The sequence below is a fragment of the Artemia sp. Qi Xiang Cuo genome, unplaced genomic scaffold (genome assembly GCF_049724085.1).
Source record: "Artemia sp. Qi Xiang Cuo unplaced genomic scaffold, ASM4972408v1 HiC_scaffold_3113, whole genome shotgun sequence".
Taxonomy (NCBI): domain Eukaryota; kingdom Metazoa; phylum Arthropoda; class Branchiopoda; order Anostraca; family Artemiidae; genus Artemia; species Artemia sp. Qi Xiang Cuo.
The window spans coordinates 3,188-28,796 of record NW_028300508.1 but is presented as its reverse complement, the minus strand read 5'-3'; the positions used below and the strand labels follow the sequence as shown (position 1 = coordinate 28,796).

At 39.7% G+C, this 25,609-nt stretch overlaps 1 protein-coding gene across 1 annotated transcript; it reads right to left on the bottom strand.

The window, feature by feature from the left end:
• Positions 1-23,863: 23,863 nt before the first annotated feature.
• On the bottom strand, positions 23,864-24,565 carry LOC148938579 (uncharacterized). The gene has a single exon (XM_089107688.1). The coding sequence runs from the start codon at positions 24,563-24,565 to the stop codon at positions 23,864-23,866; it is 702 nt and encodes a 233-aa protein (XP_088963814.1).
• Between the last annotated feature and the right edge of the window lie 1,044 nt (positions 24,566-25,609).

The window sequence follows — 25,609 nt, the reverse complement described above, 5'->3', positions numbered from 1 at the left end:
ACTTTTTGCAAAGTCCAAACAGGCTATGCGGTACAAATTAAAGGAGGAGTTTCTAATATTTAAGAAGTGATTTATTTGCACCCTAGACGGCCCCAGTGTTCGCATTACTCCTATGAAAACTGTGATCAGTGAGGGAATACTAACCATAAACAGATCGAAAGGAATTTTACGTATTACGCTAGTTTATTGATACAAGATTGGTATCGTCGTGGATATAAATCATTCTTGGAAGAGGAATCTGGTCTACTATTCAACTGTTGGGGTAACAAGACAATTCGGTTTCTACGTCATCGTTGTGACAACACTGCCAGTTATGACTATAATTCAAGTGATTTTTATTTGGCAGTTACCGAAGGTGATTCACCACTTGAAAACACTGTATGTGATATTGCTTCAAATAGACAGATTGAAACTCGTGAATTTCATAATATGAATGCAAATAGTATCAATGACTTTACAAAGAGATATGATAAGAGTGAAGTTACATTGTACTGTAGAAAATGTGACTCTGACTTTGCAGTCAATCAAGATCAATATACAGTGAATCCAAATGATTTACCAGCATTAGTGGTTCACGACAGTTGCCTATACACCGAAGAAGAAGAAATCTAAATTGAAAATTTAAAGACATTGTTGTATATATAAGCATTTTATTAATAAACAAATTCACAAACATTTTTAAAGCACTTTACTCTTAGGGAACTGAAATCAATACTATATAGGTCTGAGAGGATATTTTCCATTAGAAAGTCGTTCAGACGTGGATTGTCACCATAAATGTGAAGAAACTGCTTGTAAGTATAGCCGTGACATCGGAACACAAAATATAGTAGTGCATGGAAGCCACAGCTTTTAGTCGTTAGATCCTGCATCCTCTTCCGGTTTCGAATAATAGTTTTCCCACTGCTCTGAATATAGTTGCTGATGTGGGGTGTGTAAAATGTATAGGGTAGACCAAGAGGATCAAAAAATTCAATCGTCTTCATTGTTTGAAAGATGCACAGCCAATGACCCGTCAGCACAGTCGACGGACAGCTATTAACAATAATTAAGGTATTGTTGACACTTTGAATTTTTCCAAGAAAGTCCGAAGGCAGACAATAGGATTTGTACTGGGACATGTAGGGATCCATATTAAATACATTGATTATTTGACTGGTGTTCATGGCGCCAAGGCTAGTAGAACACTGCCTTCGGGAGTGATTTCCAAATAAGTTTCATATTGATTTAGTGAGATTAGTGCAATACTCTCAGCCAATGGGTCAGCAAATGTACACTCTAAACGCACACTCCCCGTACGTACTATACTTATATCCTGTGTGCCAGACAAATCTAGTACAATGATACCATTTGTTTTAGCAAACATATATTCGGTTATACCATTTTCAAATAGTTGCGAATCATGATCTAGGGTTTGCATGGTCAACTCATACAATGTTCTATAGGATTTATCAAAAGATAGATTGTAGAGTGGTATACTGTTTACTTTGCACACAAGAGATGAAAGTCCAAACATCTCGAACTTATGTGGGAATCCATTCCATGATCCTATTGCACTAGCGCTTTTTAAAAATGCCAATGCTAGCTTTGACGGAATTTCGCGAGTGATAAAGGATGAATCGGTGAAGGTACGCGACCCTATGGTAATATGACGTTGAATGGTGATTGTATGAGGAACAAGTAGTTTAATATTATTTCCATTGGCTCTCAGTTTTTCCACTGCCAAAGCAACAGAACTCATGACCTGTTGTTGGCGTACATGAAGTTTTGCCGAGGTGAGGGAGCGACTTATATCAGGATTGGCAGCAAGTTCTTTTCTCAAAATGAAATTGGATGGTGCAAGCGTCAGTTTTATATCCACTTTAACATTGGGCGGCAGCCATTGGGGTATATTAAATATTTCATGATATATTTTTCCAACTAGATGTAATTCCTTAGTTGTAGCATTTTTAAGTGCATCTGTACCATCAGTATTAGTAATATATTCATATCCATTGGAGGTGCCTCTCAATTCCTTGTATGACTTGGGTGTCATCAGCATGAATTGCATATAGCTTGTATAATTTGAAAGATTGTTGCTTGTGCTCACCAGCGTGCCATTGATGTAGACACTGATTTGACAAAATAGATTATGTAATATACAATTTTAATAGGATATTCCATCGGTCCGAATTGGCATTGTATTATCGGATTTCCGGACTTTCATTTGTAAATCTATAAATGTTGAAGACATGTCCATAAAGTAGTCTTCAATGGAATAAATTTGAAAGTGGATATTAGCAGAGAGGGGTTGTTGTGGATAAAATTGTTCATAGTATCCATGCTTGACACTCAAATCAACATTTTTTGCATTGAATAGATTCAATGCTGAGATGATTGAGTGTTGAGATTCCTTATGTGGTAGGTTGGACATCTTATGAGAAGAAATCCGGTGTCGATCTAACAATTCTATTCCCGGAGCTTCTTCTTCTGTTTACAACAAGTTTCGAATTTTTCATTCTTTTCTTTGACAAGAGGGGCGTTGTCTTTCGTTTCAGACCTGATTGGAGACTGATGAGTAATGTATTGTTTCTAAATCTTTTAAAACCTTTTCCATTTTGTTTGAATTTCTCGCCATGGGATCGCGCATTGGACCTGAGATTTTAAGAAGTACTTTTTTTAAAATCCTTGCCAGAGCCCCAATCGTATAGTGTAGAGGATGCAAAATCTGTCGCAGCCGGTACAAGATATTTTCTAGCCAGAGGTAGTGCAGAGCGAAAGAGATAAGCAAACCGACTGCCAAGACCGTAGCCAAACATTGACGAGCGATCTTTGTAATAGTCCATTCCATTGCCCTGTTGTCTTGGGCCAAGAGTATTAACATAGCAGTCAATATCAGGACACATGGATACCACTTTTCTATTAGACATCTTGTTGAAGGATGGGCCGAAAATGGCAAGTAATCACAGCCAAACCTTTTGAAATTGCTATGGGATCACCCAATTCAGTTCGTAGTGTTAACTGAAAGAGTTCCAAATGGGAAGTGTTTACGGGAATATATTGAAAATGCTTTATATTGTATTGGTGAATATGCTCTTGATTGGTTTTTCGTTCAAGAGCTCGTAGGAGGGGAACATTTGAATTACCAACCCGATATGTTTCCACGAATGAAGCGTAGAGAAATATACAAGTGTCCATGGAGAAGGCAGGTGGGTAGTCAGCAAATATGAAATTAGTGTTAGTAGTCCTTTTTCGATTAATTATATTGGGCTATAGCCGAGCATGTCTTTTAGATTTTCATTGAGAGTAACTTTTTCATCGTCAACAGGTGAACTAATCTAGGTTTTGCCCTCCTTCTTTGAAAAATTGAAATGAAAAGCCTATTTTTTACGAGCATAAATTCTTTTATTAATAGAACGACATAAATCATTCCTACAGGTGAGTTCCTCTTAGGGTAATTCAATATATGGATAATCCATGCAATTAATTTTTTGAATTTGTTCTTGATCACTTGAGGATGGTGGCAGCCAATCATAGGGTCTAAATTTTATATCCTATTTACAGTCTTTTCTCAGGATTTCGTAGGTATTTTTGGTAATTCATTAAACAAGAGTCACTTCTTACCTTCCATTGCCTTCGTGATTGATAGTGGAAAAGAGTGTTACCCAATAATCATTTGTTCTATTAAGTCAATCATAAATAGGATCGGAAATTTTAGAAATGAAAGTAACATGGAACTCACAGGATACTGTCAATATCTTTAGTACTAATCCAAGAATCAAAATCAGAGCTGTATCCTAGCCAGCGAACAAGCCACTGTCTCTTGCCCCTACGAGTACGACTCTTTAATATTTTTTCAATTTTATAACTTTCACTAGTGTTTCTAATTTTTTGCAGTTCATATTCATAAAAACTGCCGAGAATCTCACCATCTCTGGTGTCTCGCAGTCGATATGTTGTGGGTTCAGTGTCTAGGATTTTGGACACTTTAAAAAGTTCAGTGCTCCATGAATAATTCCCCTTTTCAAAAATATTGGTGGTTCTATTAATTCGAACTGTATCGCCAACATTGAATTTCTTCTTCACATTTTTTTTCATTTTTACCATTGGAGTATTGCTTTAGGAAGGCATAATAATTGTTTTCAATGCAATAAAACCTTTGAGATATAGATAAGGGCAGAGATCTATGAGGTCTATGGTTGTAAATTCTCATAATTACAGCCAAATTTTGAAAAAAAGCAGATGTATTTTTCAGGGTGCAAAATGTTGAAATTAATAGGCGAATCGTTCTTATCAATCGTTCAGCCAATGCAGCCTTTATCGAGCTGTGACTATGATAAAGTTTTGTATTATATTTCAATAGAACCTTTCGCAAATGGGGATTAACAAATTCACTGCCACGATCCGATTGAATTTTTCTATAGCAATCCTGTTCAAGAATACTTTCAATGGCCTGAGCAACTTCAACACCTCTCTTTGACCGTAATGGAATGGCACAGGCATAACGACTAAAGACACTGATTGCCACCAGAATATATTTGTAGGGTGCATTGTGACGCCGTTGAACTGTGTCTAAAGTTAAAAGATCCGTTTGCATTATATGCAGAGGGAAAAAGGCTTTAGTTTGTCGATATTGTTTACCACGAAGCCTGTGATTCCGGTGCAGTGTTTAACTCGGTTCATTCTCTAGATATATTTTTGCTTTTTTTAATGTGGTGTCAGAGACAACTTTAGAAAGGGTTTTGGGAGAACTTAAACTTCCCGCTTCACCAATATTTTCATAGACACCTTTCAGAACTTCATCTATTTTGAACGCGAACATCTAGTGTGATGTCCAACCCTCTTTTGTGCACTGATGGGTGAAACAATTTGTCGTTACTTTTGACCAGCATCTACAGGCATTACAAAATCAATACTGTTGCTGTTGCTGCAGCTGATATTATTTTCAATCATTGAATCTTCTTCTTTTTTAAATGGTGTTGCTGGTGTTTTTGGAGGACTATTTTCTCTTAGTTTCTTAAGAATTCGCTTATTGTGAATAAGACTTTTGGGGAAGTTTGATGCATTTGGAAAGGCGTATAGATTATTATCAAAGGATAAAAGGCCTTTTAGGATTGGTCATGATATCACAAATTAAATAAACTAGATTATAACTTTCCATGAATTATAATTCGTTTCCCTGTGCTGTCGACTTGAACTTGATGATCATCACCAGTTTTCAACATGAGATATGATAATACTCTTTTACTCTGTTCTCGATAGTTCACTGGCAACAGGTTTCCAATTTTTGATCCAATTGAGTTCAATTCCTTCTCCTTTGATTGCACTGCTGCTGCTGCAGAATCTTGAGGAGATGTTTCCTGTTTGGAGGGATCGGTGACGGTGACAGCGGTGGGTCTCTCACGATAAGGTCTATATTTTTCCACACGTCGCAGTGCATCTTGAAATAAAAGCAGTTTTTTGTCATCGGCAATATTCTCATCATTAATGAATTTGCTTAGATTGTCTTCAAAATCTTCAAAGGGCGAGAGGAAAAGTTCAAATGGTGTCAATTTGTAGGGTTTTGCCATTCTCTAGAGAAAACTGTTTACAAGTCCTGCAATTATTGGTAGTAAAAGTGTGAAAAAGCTACCGCCCGCTTGAAGGAGCCGTTTTCTTTTAAAAAAGTTTCCCTTGTTTTTACAAGCCAAGGCGCGTACAGTGGAACGATATTGCTTTGTCTGTTGTCTAACACCTTCTGGCAGTTGAACATTACCCTCAGTTAAATTTAAACAAAGTTCAGATATTAGATTAATGAAATCATTGTCAACACCGTGTTTGAGTATGGCCTTCCTGAGTGGAGGTTTTGAAGTGCTTAAAACGGAAAATAAATGTCGTTGTTCGTGTAGTTTCTTCAGTGTCATAATGGCAACTAATAGTCTTTTCTACTGTTCACCGGAAGATATACTGTAATTTCTTTGTCGAAAATATCGGTGACTACACGTAGATCCTCGGGCGTGCTCTGATTAAGATCCAGCAAAATGTAACCATAGGGTTTACTAGTCTCCTGAGTGTACGCTGACGACAGAAATTTTGGGGCAGCGGGGTATATCTGTTTATTGAGAGTTATTAGCGAGCTAGAATCACGAACAACTCGATAGATAATATAGATAGTGCAATTCAAAGCAAGGGTCCGCATGCATTTGTTCTGATGAAGCAGATTGTGTAGGACTAGGGTTATGGAAATGTGTTCGTGGTAGGAGCAAATGGTGAGCAGCTGTAGTATTTCCTGTGAGAACTGTTGAATGGATTCAGCCAAATCATCAATAATCAGCCACGAGTTCGATTCAGTACTATTGAAAACATCAAGTCCCCGTATGAATTGTATTGATATGGCTGTGACAATAGCTTTTATTTTATCGTATGACTCCCGCCAAATACTATAGCAATAGTAGATTTTCTTTTGTTTTTCCAAAAACATTTTCTGACAATTTTGAATTATTTTAGCTAAAAATGTTGTTTTCCCCGACATTGAGGGACCACACAGAAACGATCTGAAGGGTGTTTTAAATTGATACATGCTGCTGCTGCTGTTGTTGTTGACAACAGTCGGACTACAACTAACTGTAAATCATACGTGTCCAGTGAATAAGTAGTAAACCAGTGAATAAGTTTCCCATAGATCTATCTAGTACTTCGTTAACAAGAACAACAAAAAAACAATATTTCATGGTCATTTATTCAACATGAAAACTCTATTTGCTCAACATGACCAACATAAGAATAACACTCGTTCAACAAGAACCTGACAACAATATTTCATGATCATTTATTTTGGCAACATGAAAACTCTATTTGTTCGACATGAACAATGATAAACAATGACACTTTGTGTACAACACAAATAAAAAACACTTTTGTATATGAACATGAACAGCAACAACAACAACACTTATTGTCTTAAAAAAAACACTTTTTGTCCAGCATCACTTTATGTACATTAGTACAGTAGCACACTTTTCTGTACAACAACAACACTTGAAAACATCAAAAAACACTTGGAAACTTTGAAAAATTTAGATAGCACAGTTGAACATTATGAATTTAAATGAGGTACCCCCCCCCGGGGCCGTGGGGACAAAGGCCGGCCGCGGGTGGGACCCTCCACCCCCCGGAGGCCGGCCGCGGGCGGGATCCCCCCCCCTCGGGGGCGGCCGCAGTGGAAAAAACTGTATACAATAGTTGTCGTCACTGCTGCTGCAGGTTAGGTTGGGTCAGTGGCTAAGGAGATTAAGGTGAGATTGGGTTAGGTTAGTTAATTTATGAACGGGTTGGGTGGTTGGGTTAGGTTAGTTGGTTAGTTGGTTAAGTTAATTTATCCAGACCAAGTTGATTGCGATAGTCTATGCATTCAACTCGGTCTGAAATACGGTAGTGGCTATGTGGCAGCACACTTACACCATTCTCGAGCACATAGACTTTGTCGGATATACACGACATTGCATTTTTTCACTCTCACAGTATAATTTCTATACTGTAGAGAGCGAATTGCAAGCACTTGTGCTTTCGGCACTAGGCTACTTTCTACACAGTCTCTTTACACGCTCATGTTGAAATTGCTCTTTAAAAAAGTGTGTAGGCACCCCTTTACACGCCTGCTTTTTATCCCCACTATGAGTTTCAACGCAATAAACTTTAGGACCCGGGAACACCCCCCTGGATATCAAATCACTCCGCGTCTCTGATTTTAACATTAGTAGTTGGTTGGGGGCCTGACGTTTAACCAACTAGGGGTAGAGGGACGGATTCCAGTTGGTGAAATCCATCCGCGAGCTGATGTGTTCCCCCTTTTCTAGACCACCCAATAAATCCTCAGTTTTTACCTTTAGCAGCAGAGAATCTGTATCTGCATAGTAAACTTGAACCTCCCCCTCTCGTGGCCATTGCACCTTGCACATATTGTAAAAAAACGACAACATGAGCTTTTTGGAAATTTCTGGTACTGAACTACCTCCTGCTATATTCTTGTTCAGTACCACATTTCGCTTTTTCCTGTGTAGAAGAACCATGCCAGCCTCTATGCTCGTGAACGATGTAAAATTGGGATCGGCAATAATTCGTGAACACTCTAGAGGATCAGTGACGATGTCGCAGCGAGATCTGTTACGTACGCTTTCACACATTTTGCCAAACGCTGAATTTAGAATGAGTTTGTACAATTCCATCTCTACTTTGGAGTTTGCCTTAGAGCGTTTACCTACAAAAGTGTCGATAATCGTTTTTAAATAAGGTTTCTGATTGAACTGCAGGACCCTATGTATATTGGTGATCTTGAAACCATTGTTCACCATCCAGTGCAAAAGCACATGGTGAACAACGATATTCTCCTTAGGGTCCAAATCAGCAATCAGTTTTTGCTTAGAGGGGGTCCATTGCATCCCCATATCCTCAACCAGTGATCGATTGTAGGGACTCAGTGAGTCCCTGCTCACGGGTCGATTGATACAGGGAAAAACAAAATCTCTGACTGAGTCGTGAAGCGCCAGTGGAATATGCCCGTCAATTTCAAAGAACCATCCTTGTGGCCCATTGTCCTCGACGGTGGTAATATCGGGGAACTCACAAGGATTCTCAAGCCATTGATAGATCTCACATGGCAAAGAGTAGTGAGACATTGCTGAGGGGTACAATGAGTTCATGTCCAAGAACACTGCGTTTGCCTTTGCACCGGTGTTGCTGTTTTTTCCGCTCGGATCGGTTGACAAGACAAGATCCCCATGAAAAACATACCCTCCCCTCATTGAACACTCTACAAAAAGGTGTTGATCTACATCGGTGATTAGGCCTATTTCCTCCCCACTCCCCACAAAATCAAATCCATCACCAAATGTGGCGTGGAAAAATAATAACCTATATATAGCCCGAACTCTGAATAGATTTGGTCTGTGTTCTTGCAGACTATATCCAACAGAGCTAAAACGTCACTGGCCAAGTACAGTCTAAAATAATCCCACCCATTTTGACAAGTCACCTTAGCCCACACCTTCTTGGAAAACTCATAATCCTCGGCTCTGCAATCACTGTTGGTGTATGAAATGTAAAAAGCTTCAATTTGAAATAGTTTCACCTCACTTAAGCGAGCATAAGAAAAGTATTAGTCTCATCAGTATGCACCTCTACAGGTCAATAGGTCATACATTTCACTGTCTGGAAAGTGCTGTTTAAGCAAAGGAAAACAATCAAAATTGTCGCTTTTCTGCACTTGAATAAATTGACTCAATGCCTTGGGAAAAAAACTAAAGGAATCTAAAAACCTGATTTTATTCCAGCACGTATGCCCATTATTTACTACCTGCCATTTCAGCTCGAGAAGCAACAACTTCTCGGCCGATTTGGGAATAATGTTATAGGTAAATGAATTATTTACCCATGGACCATCTACTTCCCCTCCCTCCCTGTGCATACGTGCCAGTGCCGGTAAAATAAATTTTAAATCATAATTTGTATTGTGGAAAAAAACTGGAATAAAAAACTGCTGGTTAACATTTAAGTTACACGATTGATTCGCAACCCCTCTAAAATTACTACCCCCAGAGGATATTTCCTGCCACAAGTTATTATGGTCTCTGACTTTCCCCCTCCCCCCTCTTTTCCCTTTATTCCCCGTATCCTCCTCTACAAACTCCCCCTTACAAACGCAACATATTTTTTGATTTTTAATCGCGAGACGATCCAGAGCAGACAACACCATAGGATAATGCGTCTTTCTCAAACGAGAAATAGCGCCATTAGCTGTGCCAATTAATTTAGTCAGTGTCTTGATCATGAACTCTCCCTCATCCAATGTTTCTACTATTTCTAACAACTGCATGGTGTTAGAACTGTCTCTTTGGGCATGGGCATAGGACACTGCAATAGATTGATGTTCTTTGATTCGGTTTGGAAATCAAAGATCGTTCACTTCCACCAGCTTAGCTTCACAACCCAAAGATATTTTGTTGCACTGGAGGAGGGTGTTTTGAAAATTTTTGAAACGTAAAATGGCCCTATCCCCTGAAACCGTTTCCACTGACTGGTAGCCATTCCGTCTACAATGCTTCATATGATCCCGTAGTTTTATATCACTACGGAATTGTGACAGGCCTTTTGGACAGTAGAAAAGTACCCCTAGATCCCTACCACCCCCCAGAACTCTACTGATATCTGTGATTGGATTAAGATGGCCAATTGAATTGGCTAGGTCACTAGATGGTGGGGTGTACAACAACTAAACCCAGTGTTTGACCAATTCAATCGACGGACCTCTTACAGGGAAAACCACCCCCTTCTTTTTTAAACGAACCCCATCTTCAAATTCAGTTTCATACTGAACCACAGTAACGCCGATATTTAAATGGACATCGGCCCTTTCAAAAATATCAATAGATCTTAGCGTTACTGGGTCTTTTCCCTCTAAACAAGTGATATCTACAATTGGGAAATTGGACCCCTCCTTCCCATGTACAGCCCAGTGATCTAAATTCGTCTTGGTAGCGTCACGTTTTAGAGGCTCGAATGCTGATATGAGGAAAGCGTACTTGAAACATTTTTGACCTGTTTCAAAACAGATCCGCTGGACACCTTGACAACCTACTAAATCTGGATTATATTTTAAAACTATTGACCTCTCAGACCCTTCCCCAGCCCCCCCTCTTAAAATAAAATCTTTCTTAAATTTACAGATGTTAACGCTTAAATTTTCAACATAAAGAACTACAGAACCGCTCCCATTTTCGTTATAATTCTCAAGATGCGCAATAATATGACCTATCCACTCGGAAAAGGCACCCTCAAAATTTTCTAAATTTGGATAAATCACACGCATCTCGGTATGTATATAATGGTGGTAAACTTCACTTTTCCCCTCATTTAAATAGAACACCTTTAAAACAATAGAAACCTTAATTGAATCCCTCCCCCACAATTGAATTTGGTTCTCCAGCAGTGAAAGAATTCTATAGACATAGTCATGCACAATTTCTACGGGGTCAAACACAAAATTACCACACAAAAGCGAATTAAATGGGTCTCCAAAAGTTGCAGTGTAGACAACTATTGTATTTAAAATTGTATTTGATAGCTGAAATTCAGGGAATGATGTAAATTGGTTATTACCCCCCCCCTCTTGTATATTATTAACAATCCCTCTCCCTCCAAATTGTTCAATATTTGGGGTATGGGAATCCACTTCATTCGATTGAAGTGGGAGTAGGTTATCGGGGGCTAGAGGAGGAGGAGGATTTCCTGTTAATTCCCGGCTAAAATCATCTGAAAGATATAAGGTGTTTGGACTTAAGTCCCCCTGCTCAACTCTGCTATTATCTACATTAAAATAATCAGCTAAAAAGTCATCATAGTTATCTGAAATTTGTTGTAAAATGATACCATCCCATGTTGAATTGTTGGGGAGCTCCACATGTGTGTCCTCTCCTTCTCCAACTGACGAGCAGGGGCGAGATGGCGAGTATGGGACCAATGCAACCTATAAATGAAAAATAGCTTATTTTCAAAGTGTCTAAATCACCCCTACTGTTTTAAAAAAAAAAATTGGATTATTATTTACATGTGCTTAGCAGTAGCATATACACTACTCAATCGATATTCTGAAAGTTCCAACTTAACTATAATCTAAAACGCTTTACATAGAAGGCAATTTGATTTTGTTCAAACTCCCACCCCCCTCAATTTCCGGTATTTAATGCCCCCCTCCGAGCCGGCCCAACGGGCCATCACGGCGCTTCCCGCGGCGCTTCCTGGGCCCCGTGGTGCTTCCCGGCCGCCACAGCGACCACCTTCTTGTATACAATAAACTATAATATTCTAGTAAGAAAAAAACAGCAACAGCATTTTTTGAAATAAAAAGAATCTAGTCAATCTATGCCAAGTAATTCAGGCTAGAAATTAACGAAAAATATTATCGAAGAGATAGCAACAGTTTATGGCCTACAGTGGGGGAACAGAGAAAATAGGAAAGATTAGAAAGAAAAAAGAGTGATTTGACGAAGCAACAAACACAAAAAAATTACATTATATTTAGATATCTCTCCGAGAGGGGGGCGCAGAGAAATTTAAAACAATGGATGTGGGGGGTATTATAGTGAAAATAACATTTTAATGTATTCGATAAGTTTATTTTAGGTTGAAAAATAGTTTTGTTTTAGATATTTCTATAACCTGGTCCTGAATAATCAAAAAAGTGAAAAGACAAGAGTAAATGGCTCTCTAACAGCTAAAAAATAGCTTATTTGATTGAAAAAAAATTTACTCACGTCATAAAATTGTCCCACCAGTTGACAAGAAGGTGGAAGCTTGGGCATTACACGATAGGGAGCCATTGGCTGGTCTAAGGCTTGCCTGGAAGAGCCAACCCTTCTATATTGCATGAAAGGCTCAGCACTTGACGGAGATAGTTGGTTAGGTGATTGCACTGACACTCGATAGGGAGCTGATAGCTCAGATATTGCGTGAGAAGGAGCCGATGTTTGGCCTATGGCTTGTCTTGAAGGTCCAGCCATTGCAGATGGCACGGAGGGCCCCGTAGGTAGACTGGGGCTTGAAGGGTGCGCATTTTTGGATTGTAATAGGACCACAGAAGGCCCTGCAGCATAACAGGGGTTCAAGGGGGCAGCATCTTGTCCGTGTAGGGTGGGGATAGTCACATTCTCACCTTGCTCATGGAGTGTAGATGGACCTGTATCCCTCCTGCTTTGTTTTGGGGTCGTGTAAGGGCCAGCATACTTAATAATTGATGGTCTCACGGGGGCTGCCTCGTCCTCTCTTGCCCTCTTCAGTGGAGGGGGGTCAATACATTCTTCACAATTGACCTTAAAAAAGAAGAGAAAAAAGTTAGTATCGAAATAATTTCCCCCTTTTTTTTACAGAAGTACAATTAGTGCTCCCCCTAGCACTAACTTTGTCTAGACCAGCAGGTCTTACTCAGAAGCCCCCTCCCCCCCCTTTTCAGCCCTGTCATACAAATATTGTTAGCAATTATTTTTTGGGGGGAAATAACTTGTTTCGCTCTTACATAGAATATAGAATTCCAATGTCCTAATTATTAATTTTGCAGACAATTTGTTCTCCGCTATTTCAGTCAACACAGAATTACGCAAAAAGCATTGAAAACCTAGATTGGCTAAAACCAGCTAATGTAAACAAAACAGGAAAAGGAGATGCCAAAATTATTTATAACCTCGCGCTAACCTCGTTTAAGAATTGACAGAAGTCAGTTACAGAAAAGATCACAATACAGAAAAGCAAGAATTTATCGAAAAAAGAGAATTATTTCCATTGGACGAATTATAGTTGTAAAACAGTGGGGGGTGTTGAGGAGGGTTAGGTTTATGTGGTAAAAAGAACATATTTTACGTTTTCTAGCGAGTATAAAGATAGCATGGTGGATTTTTGGGGGGGAGGGGATTTACTTAAATATACTGGAGGGTGACCAAGGAAAATAATTTTATTTTGAAAATAAAAAATTAAAATGTACTAAAACAGAACTTACATTGTAAATTGTGGCTGCCAAGGCTTCTAGCTCATCAATAATACTCATTCTTGTTTCCATTGTGTCACAATACTTTCTGATAATTTCATCACAATGCATGTCCGTTATATATGAAACTAAACCAGATGGCTGCTTGCGCTATTTCTGTTTTAAGAAAAGAACAAATTTGTCTGAGGTGGAAAGTTTTACCAACTATTATTCCCACGCCCACAAAATTGCTTAAGGTCAAACATTTTTTAGGCTATCTGTTTACTTTTAGCTGATGATGGAGTGGTGTTATCAGCCGTTGCGCAGGTATCCGTAGAGCCGTTAAAATCGATGACCAATAAAGATCCCTTAGGAACCGAAGTTGAGCTTTCCATTGTTGAAGATATGATCAAAGTGAATGCAGAAATAATAGAAGAAATTAAAGATATGGCTTCTTTGAGTGAATCAGAGCCGTTAACCCCTTTACCGAAGCAAGATTGCCAAGTACAGCCTGTAAAGACAATCTTCAACGAAAACATCAGTGTAAGTGAACAATCTCTGAGTGAAACAAAAAAGTCAAGCGTTAGTGTGTCAGAGGACAACGAAGAGCTACTTACAAAGTACCTGACCTTGATAGGTGTTGTGTATGATTTAATTGGTGAGTGCCGAGCGAAGTTTCGCTTTGACAGTGCCTCGGGCAATAAAATAAAAACTCTCGCCATCGATGCTGCCAGTATGTGTGAATTTGTAGGTGAAAGCTTGAAAGAACTTGAAGTTTTGTCAGCAGCTATAATCGAAGCTGAAACTCACAAGAGCATGACTTTCAAAAATCTGCCTCTTGATTGTCGTGTCGATCATGATCCTGGAAAGTGACCATTCAAACTTAAAGAGCATCAGAAACGCTATTTACTTACAATGGGTCCTAACTAGCCGTATCTAGCAGCTTTTCCGGATCAGAAAAACGCATCGATAGGCAGCAGACATCAGAAGAGAATTAACGTCGGTTGGTACAAAAAGTACAGGTACCTTGAGTATAGCGTCAGCAAGGACCGAATCTATTGCTTTGCATGCATGTTGTTTGCTTCTGGACCAAAACGCGAAAAGGCAGAAGATGCGTGGGTTAAAAATGGACTGTGTTCTTTGAACAAGACGATGAGTAGAGGGGCTGAGAACCCTGGCAAGCTGAAGGAACGTTTTGAAAATGCCGCTCATCAGTCAGCAGTCATTGACATGGCGGTTTATAGCAAACTCGAATTTGGCATTGAAAAAAATGTTTGATGAACAGACTAAGGCCTTGAAAAGGCACCAACAAAAAGGAAGCAATTGAAAACCAACGAGGGATGAAAGTCCTAATGGACATAATGAAGACACTGGGAAAGCAACAGATAGCCCTTCATGGTACGGCTGATAACAGTGATGGAAACTTTCGTCAAATTGTAAACCTAGTTGCTCGCTGTGATCCGCATTTTAGTAATTGGTTGCGTGAAAGAACAATGAAGAAGAGGACGGTAAAATACCTTTGCGGTGTCTCGTAACCAATTCCTTGAGGTACAGGGTAACGAAATTAAGCGCATGATTGTAACCGCTGTGAATGCTAGTGGCGCATATTCAATTATCGCAGATACCACGCCGGACTGCGCACACCAAGAAAGACTTGTGATTTGTGTCAGGTTTGTTGGTTCTGATGGCACCATCCAAGAGAGACTTTTAGCCATAGTACCAGCCGAATCAAAAAAGGAAAAGGAACTGCCGATAAAATCCTAGAAGTCTTAGAAAAGGAAGGAGTAAGCAAAGAGGCGTTCATGTACCAAAGTTATGATTATGCAAGCAACATGTCTGGTGTTCATCAGGGGGTCCAGGCACATATATGAGCCGAAGTGGGAAGGTAAGTACGCTATATTTGCTGCATGGCTCCTAGAGAAAATCTTATTGTGGAACACGTGTGCAGTAGCAGTTCCATAGTTCGAAAAATGTTTGAGATCTTGCAGGAGCTCTATGTTTTCATTACTGGTGGAACGAAGCGAGTTATAGCTTACAAACGAGCACTTGAGAGAACTGAGTCGATGCTCAAGCTAAGAAATCTGTCAATGACAAGATGGACGTCCAGGTCCGAGAGCTTGACAGGGTTGTGGGTCAGCTTTGACACCATTGTTGAAGTCCTTGAAGAGCTAATAGAACAAGATGAGGACAAAATAATAAAAGAAAAAGCTTGAGCTCTGTATTGCCACATTAATTGCTTTGATTTTATTGTTACACTTATGTTCATGCGCCAAGTCATGTTCAGGACGAAGGTTCTTGCAGAAAAGCTGCAGGATGAACAGCTCGATCTGATGACTGCAAATACAAAACTCTGGTCAACACGTGACATCTTAGATGCTCTCCTCCAAGATACGGCTCAGATAGAGGAGCAGATTGAGGCATCAAAAGCAGCAGGAGAAGAATTTGGTTCAATAGCCGAAGACGAGTTCCGACTTAAGCACCGTCTTCTACGTCCACCTTCTCGTTATTCAGAGGTGATTCCTAATTCTGAAGCCGACATGTCAGATGACTGGAAATCGTTTTATGTTAAGGAGCTCTCCGATATCCTCAGAATCCTTGTGAACGGCTTGGACGATGCAATCCATGACAACTCCTCTTTTCTAGAGCCAGCGTACCAGTGTCTATTGGGCAAAATGGACGACAACTATGGAAGCCTTTCGGAAGTAGCAAAGCTGTTTCCGGGAAGAGGCCTAGATCCCGCAGAACTTGTGTTAGAGCTTAAGGCCGGTTTTTGACCAGAACTGAGGTCGAAAGCAGTAAAGCCATTGATCGAACCGTTTTCGAGGCTCTATTTAAAGAGATTTATGCTGTCAAGACAATATTCCCAACTCTCTGGTCAGTTTATCAGTGAATCGCAACAGCGCCACCAACTGCAGCAACGGCAAAAAGAAGTTTCAGCAAACAGAAATTGGTTATGACACGTTTACATGCAACAATGGATCACGACCGTTTGGATAATCTCCTCATGATGTGCTGCGAGACTGAAGTTGTTGACGAGCTGAAACTCGACAAATTACTAGAAGTCTGGTTGTCTGCCAAGCCAAGACGGATGGCCTTTTAATTGAAGTTAGTTTTTTTCATTCTCTTTTTTCATGACTCTTTTTATATATACTAATTGAAATTTTAAATTTCTTATTTTGGCTTATATAAATCATAATATCATCATACCTCTCCTCATCAATTGCTTTATTCCACAAGAAAAGAGCAAAATCGTTCGCTATATCAGAGGATAGTAAAGCCTATTAAAGATGTGCCTCTCGGGGCGGATCGGTCTCAATTAATTCAGGAAAACCGTTGGAATTCCTATGATAGCAATTCAGTATTAACACAAAGCACCAGAAGTTAAACTCAAGTTTTTTTTCTCATTATTAACAAAATAAAAAAAAGTCGATAAAAATGACCAGCCAGTCGGTCAAATCTATTGGGTCCCCCCCCCCCAAATATTTTGGCTAGTAACACCTGTGTCCCCAGGGCGTAACTTATAACCCTTGCTGTAAAAGACTGTGAGGGGAGTGTTTTGCTCAAAGGTATAATTTCCTGAACTTTAACTGCGTGGAACAAAATGGCTATTTCAAAATTTTGATTGGATGTGTTTGGGGAAATAGTAGGCGTGGAAGGGGTGTTAGTTGCTTTCCAATTACTTTCGACTATTAAAAAGGGCACAAGCCATTTCAATTTCTAATTGAATGAGCCCTTTCTGAAGTTTCTACGACAACACTTTCTATAAAAACTGTATGTACCCCCAGAGCATAACTTACAATCCTTGTCCTGAGGGTTGTTAGGGGGTTGTCTTCCTCAAAGACCTAATTTAAAGAACTTTAAACTACGTTGAACAAAATGGCTACCTCAAAATTTTGATTGGATGTCCTTGGGGAAAAGGTGGGCGTGAGAGGGGGGCTAGTTACCGTCCAGTCACTTTCAACTATTAAAAAGGGCACTAGCCCTTTGAATTTCCAATCGAATGAGCCTTTTTTTAAGTTTCTATGACAACACCTTCTATAAAAATGTTATATGCCACAAGGGCAAAGCTTACAACCCATGCCCCGAGGGTTGTGGGGGAGTGTCCTCCTCAAAAATATATTTTCTATCTGGAAATCAACTACGCTGAACAAAACGGCTATCTAAAAATTTTGATTGGATGTGTTTAGAGGAATGATGGGCATGGGGGAGGGGGTTAGTTGCCCTCCAATCACTTTCGACTATTAAAAAGGGCACTAGGCCTTTGAGTTTTCAACCGAATGAGCCTTTTTTCAAGTTTCTACGACAACGTCTTCTATAAAAACCTTATATGCCCCCAGGGCATAACTTACAACCCCTCCCCCGAGGGTTGCGGGGGAGTCTCCTCAAAAAGATATTTTCCATCTGGAAATCAATTACGCTGAACAAAATGGCTATCTCAAATATTTGATTGGATGTGTTTGGGGGAATGATGGGGGTGGGGGGGGGCTAGTTGCCCTCCAATCACTGTTGACTATTGAAAATGGCACTAGCCACTCCAATTTGCAATCGAATGAGCCCTTTTCAAACTTTCTACGACAACTCTTTCGATACGAAGTGCCCGGGTATGGGAAAAAAAAACAAAAAACAATACATTGTGCCCACCTCGTTCTTTACTTAGGTAGCGCTAGCGCGCTGCCTATGATAAAGTTCAAACATGTTTGTCAAGAACATATACTATATGTAGACAGTGGACAAATTGCCTAACTTACAGCCCTTAACTTGAGGACTGTGAGAAGATTAACATCCTCAATGACATAATTCCTGGACCTTTCAACAATGCTTAACAAAATGGTTCTCTAAAAATTTTGATTGAATGTGATTTAGGGAATGATAGGCTTGTGAGGGTGGGGCTGGTTGTCCTTCAATAACTTTTGACTCCTAAAAAGGGCACTAGGCTTCCAACTAGATCTTCCAACTCCCAGTCGAATGAGCCCCATCCGATCCAAGGTTTATGCGACCATCCGTTCCAAAAAAAACTTATATGTCTGGGGCAGCTTACCTCTCTTGCCCTTGGGCTCTGGTGAGTCTACCCTGAAGGAATTGTTTCTACCCTGAAGGACCCCGTTTCTACCCTGTTTCTAACCTGAAGGAATTGTTATATGCTCTCTGAAATAAAATGAACAAAATGGTTATCTCCCAATTTTGATCGAATTCGTTTGGGGAAAGAGAATATCAGGGGGGGAGTAGATAACCTCCATCAATTTTGAATCTTTAAAAGGAAGTAAAACTTCAAATTTCCAGCCAAATCAGCCTCCTGTAAAGGTCACTCAACCACCCTTCCAAAAAGAAGTTCATATGCTCCCAGGACATAGCTTACAACCCTTGCCCCCAGACTCTGGGAGGGGAGGGGGTTGGGTCAACCCCTAGGCCTTGTTGTAGGATCTTTGGATTATTTTTGAATAAATGGCTATCTTAAAATTTCCATTGGATGTATTTGGGACAAATAGACTGTAAGGAGGATTAGTTGCCCTCCCATCACTTTGACCCTTAAAAAAGGCACTAGAACTTCATTGATCCCCCCTCCAAAGCTCATACAATCACCCTTTCCATTTAAACTTTATATGCCCCCAGAACATAAATTACAACTCTTGCTTTGAGGGCTGTTGAGGGGATGGGGTCTCATTCAAATGCATAATAACTGATCTTTTCAACTACGTTGAACAAAATGGCTATCTCAAAATTTTATTTCGATGTATTTTGGGAAATGGTGGCTTTGGGGGGATGTCAACCCCACAGATATAATTTTCGAACCTTTTAACTACCCTTAACAAAATGGTTGTCTCAATATTTTGATTAGATATGTTTGGGTAAATTATGAACGGGGGGGGGAGGGCTGGTTGCCCTCAAATCACTTTTGACTATTAAAAAGCGCACTACCACTTTCAATTCCGAATCGAATGAGCCGCTTTTGAAGTTTCTACGACAACTACTTCTATACGAAGTAAGCAACCTAAAATTAGAATATTATAAGCTAAAGTGGTCAAATATGGCTGTATGGTTCTGAAATGTCTAGGACACGTTCTGCAAATGAAGGATGACTGATTGCCAAAGATTGTTTTTGTTGCCAACTGGCTAGGGCCAAATAAAAGGTGGGATGTCCCCAAGTGGGGTAGGAGGAAGATGTAAGGAAAGATTTCAGGGAAATGAGAACTTCTTGGGAGGGTGTAAAGAGGGAGGCTTTGAATAGATCAGGTGGCTTGGTGTCACTGTTAGTCGTTGTGTGAGGCAGTGCAATAGCGCTGCCTAAGTTAAGAACGATGTGGGCACAATGTTTTGTTTATTTCTCCTCCATACCCGGGCACTTCGTATCGAAGGAGTTGTCGTAGAGTTTTCGCCCACCCCCACCATTCCCCCAAATACATCCAATCAAAATTTTGAGATATCCATTTTGTTCAGCGTAGCTGATTTCCAGATAGAAAATATGTTTTTGAGGAGGACACTCCCCCACAACCCTCGGGGCAAGGGTTTTAAGTTATGCCCTGGGGGCATATAAGGTTTTTTTTATAGAAGGCGTTATCGTAGAAACTTCAAAAAAGGCTCATTCGATTGGAAATTCAAACGGCTAGTGCCCTTTTTAATAGTCTAAAGTGATTGGAGGGCAAATAGCTTCCCCCTCCCATTCTGCCAAACACATTCAATTAGGATTTTGACATAGCTGTTTTGTTCAGCGTAGTTGATTTCCTGATAGAATATGTTTTTGAGGAGGACGCTCCCCCACAGCCCTCGGGGCAAGAGTTTTAAGTTTTGCCCTGAGGGTATATAGAAACGATGTTGGCACAATATATCATTTATTATTTTTTCCTTTAGAGCAGGGCACTTCGTATCGAAGAAGTTGTCGTAGAAACTTCAAAAAGGAAACATTTAATAGGAAATTGGAGTGGCTTGTGCCCTTTTCATAGTCAAAAGTGATTGTAAGCCAACTAACACCCCTTCCACGCCCATCATTTGCCGAAACACATCCAATCAAAATTTTGAGATTGCCAATTAGTTCAGCGTAGTTGATTTCCAGATAGAAATTATGTTTTTGAGGACGACACTCCTCTATAGCCTTCAGGGCAAGGGTTGTAAGTTATGCCTTGGGGGCATATAAGGTTTTCATAGAAGGCATTGTCGTAGAAATATCAAAAAAAGGCTCATTCGATTGGAAATTCAAAGGGCTAGTTCTCTTTTTAATAGTCGAAAGTGATTGCAAGGCAACTGCCCCCCCCCCACTCCCATTATTCCCCTAAACACATCCAATCAAAATTTTGAGATAGCCATTTTGTTCAGCGAGGTTGATTTCCACGATGAAAATATGTTTTTTAGGAGGATACTCCCACACAACCCTCGGGCCAAGGGTTTTAAGTTTTGGCCTAAGGGCATATAAGAACGATTTTGCCACAATGTATCATTTTTTTTTCCTTTAGATAAGGGCACTTCTTAGTGAAAAACTTGTCGTGGAAACTTTGAAAAGGGCTCATTCAATTGGAAATTGGAGTGGCTTCTGCCCTTTTTAATAGTCGAAAGGGATTGGAAGGCAACTAAGGTCCCTTCCACGCCCACCATTTCCCAAAACACATCCAATCAAAATCAAATTTTGGGATAACAATTTTGTTCAGCGTAGTTCATTTTCGGATAGAAATTTTGTTTTTGAGGAGTATACTCCCTCCACAGCCTTCAGGGAAAGGGTAGTAAGTTATGTCCTGGGGGTATATAAGGTTTTTATAGAAAGCGTTGTCGTAGAAAGTTCATAAAAGACTCAGTGGATTAGAAATTCAAAGGCCTAGTGCCCTTTTTAATAGTCTAAAGTGATTGGAGGGCAACTAGCCCCCCCCCCCCACATCAATCATTACCCCAACACATCCAAATAAAAATTTTGAGATAGCTGTTTTGTTCAGCGTAGTTTATTTCCAGATAGAAAATATCTTTTTGAGGAGGACACTCCCCCACAACCCTCGGGGGAAGGGTTTTAAGTTATGCCCTGGGGGCATATAAGGTTTTTTATAGAAGGATTTGTCGTAGAAACTTCAAAAAAAGGCTCATTCGAGTGTAAATTCAAAGGGCTAGCGCCATTTTTAATAGTCGAAAGTGATTGGAAGGCAACTGCCCCCCCCCACTCCCATTATTCCCCCAAACACATCCAATCAAAATTTTGAGATAGCCATTTTGTTCAGCGTAGTTGATTTCCCCGTAGAAAATATGTTTTTTAGGAGGATACTCCCACACAACCCTCGGGGCAAGGGTCTTGAGTTATGCCCTAAGGATATATAAGAACGATGTTGCCACAATTTATAATTTATTATTTTTTTCCTGTAGAGCAGGGCACTTCTTAGTGAAGAAGTTGTCATAGAAAATTCGAAAAGGGCTCATTCAATGGGAAATTTAACTGGCTTCTGCCCTTTTTAATAGTCGAAAGTGATTGGAAGGCAAGTAAGGCCCCTTCCACGCCCACCACTTCCCAAAACACATCCAATCAAAATCAAATTTTGGGATAACGATTTTGTTCAGCGTAGTTGATTTTCAGATAGAAATTTTGTTTTTGAGGAGTATACTCCCCCCACAGCCTTCAGGGCAAGGGTGTTAAGGTATGTCCTGGGGACATATAAGGTTTTTATAGAAGTCGTATAAATTATGTTTTTGAGGAGAACACTCCCCCACAGCCTTCAGGGCAAGGGTTGTAAGTTTTGCCTTGGGGGGCATATAGGATTTTTATAGAAGGAGTTGTCATAGAAACTTCAAAAAAGGCTCATTAGATTGGAACTTCAAAGGGCTAGTGCCCTTTTTTATAGTCGAAAGTAATTGGAAGGCAACTAAAACCCCTTCCATGGCCACCATTTTCCCAAACATATCCAATCAAAATTTTTAGATAGCTATTTTGTTCCACGCAGTTTAAAGCAGTAAATTATATTTTTGAGCAAGACACTCCCCCCACAGTCTTCAGGGCAAGTTATACCCTGGGGGCACATAAGTTTTTATCGAAATCTTTGTCATAGAAACTTGAAAAAGGGCTCATTCGATATGAAATTCAAAGGGCTAGTGCTCTTTTTAATAGTCGAAAGTTATTTGAGGGCAACTAGCCCCCCTCCCCCACACGCCAATCATTCCCCCAAACACATCCAATCAAAATTTTGAGATAGCCATTTTGTTCAGCTTAGTTAATTTTCTAATAGAAAATATGTTTTTGAGTATGACAAACCTTCCTCCCCTCCATAACCCTTAGGGTAAAGGTTGTAAGTTATGCCCTGGGGGCTTATAAGGCTTTTATAGAAAGTTTTGTCGTAGAAACTTCAATACCGCTCATTTGATTGGAAATTCAAAGGGCTAATGCCCGTTTTAATAGTCAAATGTGATTTGAGGGCAACAAACCCCCCTCTTACGCTCAACTTTTCCCAAAACATATCTAAATATTTTAGATAGCCATTTTATTCAATGTAGTTGAAAGTTTTGAAATCATGTCTAAGGATTAAAAATCCTCCCCCCGCCCACAGCCCTCAGGGAAAGGGTTTTAAGTTATGCCCTGGGGGCGTATAAGGTTTATATTGAAAGCGTAGAAACTTCAAAAGAGCTCATTCAATTGGAAATTGAAAGGGCTAGTGCCTTTTTAATTGTTAAAAGTTATTGGAGAGCGACTAACGCTCTCAAGCCCATCATTTTCCTATACACATCCTGTCAAATTTTTGAAATATCTATTTTGTTCAACGTAGTTGAAAGTTCTTGAAATTAGGTCTTTTAGGATGATAATCCCCTTAAAGCCCTCAGTGCAAGGGTTGTAAGTTATCCCTTGGGGGGCATATAAAGTTTTTATTGCAAATTGATAGATCAACACCAAAATTGAGCTGCTCCACTAATATTAACGTTCCACCTGCAAATGTCGACAGTTTCAGTTTCATTTCAACTTCCGCCTTTAAGACACTACCTGTCTCGTTAGTTAGGAGAAAGTCTCTTACTCCAGTCTTCTTCAGAAACTGGACCTCAAGTTCTTCAGCTGCTACTTCTTTGATAATGGCAATATATAGAAAGGGATTCTTTTTCTTGCTCTTCGGCCCAACCAGAATGTAGTCGCCAACCTTAACGTTCTCAGTGTCAAATAGGAAGCTGCTGGCAGAGGGCCCGTCTTCAATGTCCATATTGGAGTCTGAAGAGTCGTTGTAGACAGGTTCATCCATGTCAGAATCGTCAATCTCATTACAACCCTTGTTGAGAGAAACAAGATTTTTGTTTTGTAGCCTTTTCGCTTCTCCGACTTTTCTTTATTTCCTGGACTAAGGCTTTCTTGGCAGTTGCACCATTCATCCCGGCAGTATGGTAATGCGCTCTTTCACACGGATTTTGGTGAGTACTTCTGACTTCTTCATATTTTTTTTTCCAGTAAATTTTTTACAATGAGCCTTTAAGGAAGGGGTTTGTATCGCCGATCTCTTTAAACGAATCATCTGCGGACCCATCGACCTCATTCGGAGCTGGAGCCTGTGCTGCTTCAATATTGGCGTCTATGTTAAAATAGGAGTCTAAATGTCCCACAGGACTTGCGATGGGCATAGAAACTTCATTGATGGGTGCTTCACTAGATGTTGTTGGTGGTCTATCTGAGACATAGGACAAGAGGAACTCATAATCCTTGAATGTATCTCTGTTTGTGGGGTAGATCCCACTTGCTCTGAATCCACTGATGATATTCTCAGGAGTGAAAGCCTTCGGATATGCTTTCCCCAGCAGTTGGGCAATGTTATACATTGATATAGTTTTACCTTTATGGGCATTCGTTAAAATTGCAGCTTCCTGGTTGTAGTAGGTCTTGACCGGCTCCATGACTGTCCTGTATAGAGTCTGTAGTTTGTGAGTAGCATGGGGAGGGGCAGTTAAAAGTAGAATACCATTATTTTTAGCCAGATCAAGAAATTCAGTGGTGTATTGGCTGATGTGGCTATCTAGCACCAGGAGTACAGGGGACTGTTTTGAGGGTTTGATATGATTTATAAAATGCTGCAAGTAACGCAGAAAAAGGGAGGCAGTCATCCAGGCAGAAGCATTTTCTGTGCCTTTTATGAGAGTTGCTGGTGGAGCCCCATTGAGTAACATTTCCAGACACTGTTTCCTAGGGAAAATAAGCAGAGGAGGGACTGTTTTCCTAATGGCACTAACACCAGCACATATCGTGGTTAACTGGCTTCTTTTCCGCTGATATGACTGTCCCTACTTGCTTCTGCCCTCGCCTTAGAATGATTTTACCAGGCTTGTAGACGGTTGTCAAACCCTATAATTATTTGGATTATCTTTTATCACTTTTTAAAAAAAAAATTTTAGCTACTTTAAGACAAACTGGGAAAAAGTCTACTTTTTATGCGAGAATTACAAATATACAAAAGCGGCTGAAAAAGTACACCAGCTAATTCTTTAAACAGAGAAGTTAATATGCCATCACATCCTGTCGAAAATTCATTGTTCAAACTGGTAACAGATTTTTGGTACTCCGAAAAACGGATAGGGTACATAGATATAGTCTTATCTACTTTATTTGGTAAATATTTTCTATGATTGTGTGTTCCACCTGAAATTGGATCGATAAGATCATGTCCAACTTTTCTAAAATGGTCAGCAAATGCTTTCGCCATCCCTCTCTCATCAGTTATCGTAACTCCTTCATGAATTGTAATGTGGGATAGAATATTTCTTGTTTTAACATTATTTATTTTTTATTTATCATTTATCTTCCATGTTTTCCAAGGTGAATCACATTTACATTTTGCTTCTCTGAGAGCAAGAATTAACCGATTTATATATTTTTTAAAATTTTTAATATTAATCTCATTTGGGTACTGCATCTTCACCTTATACAATGTATTTGTTCACACGGTTAATACAGCCAGAATTAAGTGCAATTGTCTTTATTGTTCCCGCTCAATTTTCGAGCGCCACTGCTTGTATCTCTTCCATAGTAAACCCGTTTATGAGACTATTGACAGAACCATAATTAGTCTTTGACATCTGGGTTCTTTTTTTGTAAATCCAGTTTAACACAGGAGAAAAAACAATAGATGTTGATTTAGTAAAAGCCCTTTAGATTCTATGAAGATCAATTTAGGTGAGCAGGTTATGATATGTAAAAGTAAATATAACCCACTA

Excerpts from the sequence above, each read along its gene's own strand:
- LOC148938579 (XM_089107688.1), bottom strand. The coding sequence starts at position 24,565 with ATGTTACTCAATGGGGCTCCACCAGCAACTCTCATAAAAGGCACAGAA.